General features: G+C 46.3%; 1 protein-coding gene across 1 annotated transcript in view; it reads left to right on the top strand.

The window, feature by feature from the left end:
• Positions 1–463: 463 nt before the first annotated feature.
• LOC120027684 (docking protein 6-like) overlaps positions 464–7,192 on the top strand; it is a 46,184-nt gene continuing 39,455 nt past the window's right edge. The window contains exon 1 of the mRNA XM_038972677.1: positions 464–599. Coding sequence (XP_038828605.1) covers positions 464–599 — 136 coding nt within the window. The remainder of the gene's footprint in view (positions 600–7,192) is intronic.

Raw genomic sequence — 7,192 nt, forward strand, 5'->3', positions numbered from 1 at the left:
GGGGGTTCAGGTGAAGGTAGTCTCCCAGGTAGTGGAGGAGATACCCGGTATGAGTGATGGGGTACAGGAGGGGGTTCAGGTGAAGGTAGTCTCCCAGGTAGTGGAGGAGATACCCGGTAGGAGTGATGGGGTACAGGAGGGGGTTCAGGTGAAGGTAGTCTCCCAGGTAGTGGAGGAGATACCCGGTATGAGTGATGGGGTACAGGAGGGGGTTCAGGTGAAGGTAGTCTCCCAGGTAGTGGAGGAGATACCCGGTATGAGTGATGGGGTACAGGAGGGGGTTCAGGTGAAGGTAGTCTCCCAGGTAGTGGAGGAGATACCCGGTATGAGTGATGGGGTACAGGAGGGGGTTCAGGTGAAGGTAGTCTCCCAGGTAGTGGAGGAGATACCCGGTATGAGTGATGGGGTACAGGAGGGGGTTCAGGTGAAGGTAGTCTCCCAGGTAGTGGAGGAGATACCCGGTATGAGTGATGGGGTACAGGAGGGGGTTCAGGTGGAGCTAATCTCCCAGATACTGGAGGAGAAACCCGGTATGAGTGATGGGGTGCAGGAGGGGGTTCAGGTGAAGGTAGTCTCCCAGGTAGTGGAGGAGAAACCCGGTATGAGTGATGGGGTGCAGGTGGGGAGTGTTGAGAGGGATGTGTCAGGGGTCCAGGGCCTCAGTTGAGGAGGATCAGGAGAGGGATCTGGACATGTCTGATATCCCTGTTGATATGATAGCAGCTGGTGACTACTCAATTTACAATCTAGGTGAGGGAAATGGGTCCCTGTACCACATTTTTGGGAAATCTGTTAAATTGGCAGGTTTTTTATGTTGAAAAGTTTATGAGGTCAGCTGTTGTGTTACAGAAGATGGTGGGGTTAAACCAGTTGTGTGTGAAGAAGCATTTCCGCTTATGGAAATGTGTTACTGCTGTCACTGCAGCAAAACATAGTGGGAAACGTGGTAAGGTTAAAATTAAATTAAAACAATGAAGATTACCATGCCTCATAGGGTGCTTTTTTTGTCTTTGTCTGGTTTCGTTGTGGTCTCTTCTGTTGTTCCTTTCTCCTCTCTATATGGAGGTACTGAGGGTAGGTTCTCTCAATAGTAACGGAGGAAGGGACAGGAATAAGAGATCTTGGGTGTTAGAAGTAATAAAACAGAAAAGGCTTAACGTAGCTTTTCTACAGGAGATACATACATACTGTAGTGATGAGGCTAATGAGGTTGACTGGGTATGTGGTGGGAGGGGCAGCGTATATTCAGTCATGGTACTAATTTCAGTGCTGGAGTGGTAATTTTGTTTTCGTCAGGCTTAGGGGTGACTGTGGTATATACAACAGAGATTGCCATGGTTCGGGTTTTATTGGACAAGGCAGATTTTATGTTTATTTGTAATTGTTTTAAATGTTTATGCTCCTAATGAGGATACAGAGCGTATTGTTGTATTTGATCTTATAAAGGTGACCAAGAGGGGGGTGTGGTTTTAGGGGGAGACTGGAACTGTACAGGGGATTCTACAGTTAACCGCACTGCTGAAGAACCTCACCTGCAGTCAGCTACTTGTCTGTCTGATCTATTAACTGAGTTTGAGCTTTCTGATGTGTGGGGAGTAAGAAATGCAAAAGTTAGGCAGTACACATGGCTAAAAGTTATTGAAGGTTGTGTCAGTGCAGGAAGGTTAGACAGGTTGTATGTATCTGAGCTCTACTGTAGCAGGGTTGGAAGGTGTGACATTACTCCTGTGGGTTTCTCTGATCACCATAATGTTACTGTTGATATTCACTTGCCCTGTCCACGAAGGTCATCACCTTATTGGTATTTTCAAATCAACTCAAATCACATTTTATTGGTCACATACACATGGTTAGTAGATGTTAATGCGAGTGTAGCGAAATGCTTGTGCTTCTAGTTCCGACAGTGCAGTAATATCTAACATGTAATCTAACAAATTCACAACAACTACCTTATACACACAAATGTAAAGGGATGGAATAAGAATATGTACATATAAATATATGGATGAGCGATGGCCGTGCTGCATAGGCAAGATGCAATAGATGGTATGAAATACAGTATATAGATATGAGATGAGTAATGTAGGATATGTAAACATTATTTAAGTGGCATTATTTAAAGTGACTAGTGATCCATTTATTAAATCCATTTATTAAAGTGGCCAGTGATTTGGGTCTGTATGTTGCCAGCAGCCTCTCTATGTTAGTGATGGCTGTTTAGCAGTCTGATGGCATTAAGATAGAAGCTGTTTTTCAGTCTCTCGGTCCCAGCTTTGATGCACCTGTACTGACCTCGCCTTCTGGATGATAGTGGGGTGAACAGGCAGTGGCTCGGGTGATTGTACGCAGAGGAACTTAAAACTTTCCACCTTCTCCACTACTGTCCCATCGATGTGTATAGGGGGGTGCTCCCTCTGCTGTTTCCTGAAGTCCACGATCATCTCCTTTGTTTTGTAGACGTTGAGTGAGAGGATATTTTCCTGACACCACACTCCGAGTGCCCTCACCTCCTCCCTGTAGGCTGTCTCGTCGTTGTTGGTAATCAAGCCTACTACTGTAGTGTCGTCTGCAAACTTGATAATTGAGTTGGAGGCGTGCATGGCCACACAGTCATGGGTGAACAGGGAGTACAGGAGTGGGCTGAGCATACACCCTTGTTAGGCCCCAGCGTTGAGGATCATCGAAGTTGAGACGTTTTGTCCTACCTTCACTACCTGGGGGCGGCCCGTCAGAAAGTCCAGGACCCAATTGCACAGGGCGGGGTTGAGACCCAGGGCCTTAAGCTTAATGATGACCTTAGATGGTACTATGGTGTTGAATGCTGAGCTGTAGTCAATGAACAGCATTCTTACATAGCTATTCCTCTTGTCCAGATGGGATAGGGCAGTGTGCAGTGTGATGGCGATTGCATCGTCTGTGGCCCTGTTGGGGCGGTATGCAAACTGAAGTGGGTCTAGGGTGGCAGGTAAGGTGATATGATTCTTACTAGTCTCTCCAAGCACTTCATGATGATAGAAGTGAGTGCTATGGGGCGATAGTCCTTTAGTTCAGTTTTCTTCGCTTTCTTTGGTACAGGAACAATGGTGGCCATCTTGAAACATGTGGGGACAGCAGACTGGGATAGGGAGCGATTGAATATGTCCATAAACACACCAGCCAACTGGTCTGCGCATGCTCTGAGGACGTGGCTAGGGATGCCGTCTGGGCCAGCAGCCTTGCGAGGGTTAACACGTTTAAATGTCTTACTCACTTTGGCCATGGAGAAGGAGAGGGGGGGGCCCGCAGTCCTTGGTAGTGGGCTGCGTCGGTGGCACTGTATTATCCTCAAAGCGGGCAAAGAAGGTGTTTAGCTTGTCTGGAAGCAAGACGTCGGTGTCCGTGACGTGGCTGGTTTTCTTTTTGTAGTCCGTAATTGCCTGTAGACCCTGCCACATACGTCTAGTGTCTGGGCCGTTGAATTGCGACTCCATTTTGTCCCTATACCGACATTTCGCTTGTTTGATTGCCTTGCAGAGGAAATAACTCCACTGTTTATATTCGGACATATTTCCTGACCTCTTTCCATGGTTGAATGCGGTGGTTCGCGCTTTCACTTCTATCCGCGGTTTCTGGTTGGGGTAGGTTTTAATAGTCACAGTGGGTACAACATCTCCAATGCACTTCCTAATAAACTCACTCACCGAGTCAGCGTATAAATCAATGTTATTGTCTGAGGCTTCCCGGAACATTTTCCAGTCCACGTGATCAAAACAATCTTGAAGCGTGGATTCCGATTGGTCAGACCAGTGTTGAATGGTTCTAGGGGTACATGGGTACATCCTGTTTGAGTTACTGCCTATAGGACAGTATGAGCAAGATGGAGTCGTGGTTGGATTTCTCTAAGGGAGGGCGGGGGAGGGCCTTGTATGCATCGCGGAAGTTAGAGTAGCAGTGGTCCAGTGTTTTGCTCGAACAGGTACAACAGTCAATGTGCTGGTAGAATTTAGGTAGTCTTGTTCTCAAATTAGCTTTGTTGAAATCCTCAGCTACAATAAATGCAGCCTCAGGATATATGGTTCCCAGTTTACATAGAGTCATCCAGTGAAGTTATTTCGGGGCCGTCAAGGTCTCTGCTTGGGGGGGGGGGGGGGGGGGGGGGGGGGGGGGGGGGGGGGGGGGGGGGGGGGGGGGGGGGGGGGGGGGGGGGGGGGGGGGGGGGGGGGGGGGGGGGGGGGGGGGGGGGGGGGGGGGGGGGGGGGGGGGGGGGGGGGGGGGGGGGGGGTAACACGGCTGTGCCTAAAATCAAGAAAATTCTCTTGGGAGGTAATGCAGTCGGCATTTGATTGTAAGGAATTCTAGGTAAGGTGAACAAAAGGACTTGAGTTCATGTATGTTGTTATTGTTACACCATGAGTCGTTAATCATGAGGCATCACCCCGCCCCTTCTTCTTACCAGAGAGATGTTTGTTTCTGCCGGCGCGAAACTTGAACAAACCCGGTGGCTGTTCCGACTCTGACAACATACCCCGAGTGAGCCATTTTTCCGTGAAACAGAGAATGTTACAATCTCTGATGTCTCCCTGTAAGGCAAATCGTGCCCTAATTTCGTCCACCTTGTTGTCTAGAGACTGGACATTGGCGACTAATATGCTCGGAAGCGGTGGGTGGTGTGCTCGCCTTCTAAGTCTGACCAGGAGACCGCTCCGTCTGCCTCTCCTGCGGCGACGACGTTGTTTTGGGTCGGCCTCTGGGATTAGATCCAATGTCCATTGTGGCGGTCCGAACAAAGGATCCGCTTTGGGAAAGACGTATTCCTGGTCGTAATGTTGGTAAGTTGACATTACTCTTATATCCAATAGTTCTTCCCGGCTGTATGTAATAGCACTTAAGGTTTTCTTGCCTTACAATGTAAGAAATAATACATTAAAAAAACAAATTACTGCATAGTTTCCTAAGGACTTGAAGCGAGGCGACCATCTCTGTCGGCGCCATCTTGAATGTTTTTTAATGTTAAGTTACTACATGATGCCATGTTTTGTGAAAGTTTTTGATGTTTTGGGAAAAAGGGAGGGTTATTAAATGGAATGCCCAAACAACCGTATACTGCTCTGTCTAGTATTGAAGTTAAAGAGACTATAATGGCTCTTGAAGAGGACATCAAATCTATTAAGTTGAAGTTGCTCACTCAGAATGACCCTAGACTAGTCGTGAACTTACAGGACAAGAGACATGAACTGAGGTCATTTTTACATAAAAGAGTGAAGGGTGCCTTGATTAGGTCTCACTTTGCTACCCTCAAGGATATGAATGCACCTAGAACTTTTTTTAACCTAGGGCAATCGACATTGCAAAGCAAACAGATGATCTGCCTTCGTGTCCCTGATGGGAAGGTGGCCACGGATGACAATGAGATGCGCCAAAATGCAGTGGATTTCTATTCTGCCCTCTATAAGATTGTGATCCTCTCTGTGCTGAACAGTTGTTACATGGACTTCCTCAATTGGGCCCCTAGCAGAGAGCTGCTTTGGACTCTGACATTAATCTGCAGGAGCTGTCCACTACCAGCTGTTAAATACCAATTGGATACCACGAAATTGGGGATAAAAAGGGGTAAAAAGATATATATAATAATAATAATAATAAAAAAGGGGGATTTGGCTCTTTTAAAAACTGCCAACGTGTTGCATTGCTGTGTGCACAATATACAATTATATCTAAGTGTCTCTCAAACAGGTTGATAGAATATCTGGGGCTCTTGGTCACAAATACCAGTCTTACTGTGTCCCTGACCACTCTATTGTTGATAACTTGTTTCTAATAAGAGATGTTTTACACATTTGTAAACTGTATGATGTGAATGTGAGTTTGCTTTCTTTGGATCAGGAGAAGGCTTTTTACCGTCTTGGATGAGTTTACTGTATGCTGGGGCCTCATGTATGGTGAAGGTGGGGGTGGTTTGAGCTGCCCTTTCCCCATCCATTGGGGTATCAGACAGGGATGCCCAATTTCAGGACAGTTATATTGTCTGGCAATTGAACCAAATGCTTTGTTTTTTAAGAGCGAGGCTTACTGGAATCTCTGTGCCAGGGATTATGAAGCACTACGATAGCACTGTCTATGTATGCAGATGACGTGACAGTTTTTATTACAGGGGCTGAGGATGTTAAAGTTCTCTCAAATGTCTATGAGGGGGTCTCCTCAGCTAGAGTTAATTGGGAAAAGAGTGAATCGCTGTGGACGGGTCAGCTTCAGATAGGGTCTGCTCCACGGTTACCAGGGGGGCTTCAGTGGGACAGAGATGGGATGAAGACATTGGGGGTTTTTCTAGGCTCCGATGTCTTTCAAAAAAATAATTGGGAGGGTGTAGTGGATAAGGTGTGTGCCAGATTGTGTCGGTGGAAATGGGTGCTACCCCAGCTGTCTTATAGGGGAAGGGTGCTGGTAGCCAATAACCTTCTGCCCTGTGGCACAGACTAAAGATTTTACAGCCAAAATCTGATACAAGAGCTTCAATTTCTTGACCCTTGTCAATTTCTGACCATTGTCAATTTCTTCTGGTCTGGACAAAATTGGATTAAAGCTGCAGCCCTGTACCCGCCACTGCACGAGGGTGGGCAAGACCTGGTGGACATTTCTTATAGGATCATTTCTTTCCGACTTCAAGCAGCCCAGAGACTGTTGTACAATGACGGTGCTAGCTGGGTCGATACAGCCTACACATTGGCTGCAGTCCAAACACTTAAAAGACACACACTATCCCCTCAGCCCTCAAATTAAGTGGACACTTCTGATGACGTATCATAACGTCTGACGAGTATACACTTGCAGGGCAAGGGGCGAGGGAGGAAGGAATGATTTTTATATTGACCGATATTGCCTGGAAATTCGTCACTCGTTCATCCTGCGATGATTGTGTTTTCAGCCAACGCTAGCTTGTGGGTGCTTTATATGCGCTACAGTCAATTATGATTGCATGTCTACTTACATTAAATATATAATTATTAATATACGCTTACTGTTTGAAAGCTAGCAAGTGAATTAGCTAAATGATGTTAGCCTTCTGAAGGTGAAAATGTTTCCAAATTTCCAAAAGCTAACCAAACAAAAACATAATTACTTTTATGTTTGTGCCGTCATGTGCATTAGTAGCAGAATTTATAACTTATTTACATTTGTTTTTACTTACACTTCTTAGCGGATGTACAATCATCAT

This window comes from Salvelinus namaycush, chromosome 33 (assembly GCF_016432855.1).
Source record: "Salvelinus namaycush isolate Seneca chromosome 33, SaNama_1.0, whole genome shotgun sequence".
NCBI classification, from domain to species: domain Eukaryota; kingdom Metazoa; phylum Chordata; class Actinopteri; order Salmoniformes; family Salmonidae; genus Salvelinus; species Salvelinus namaycush.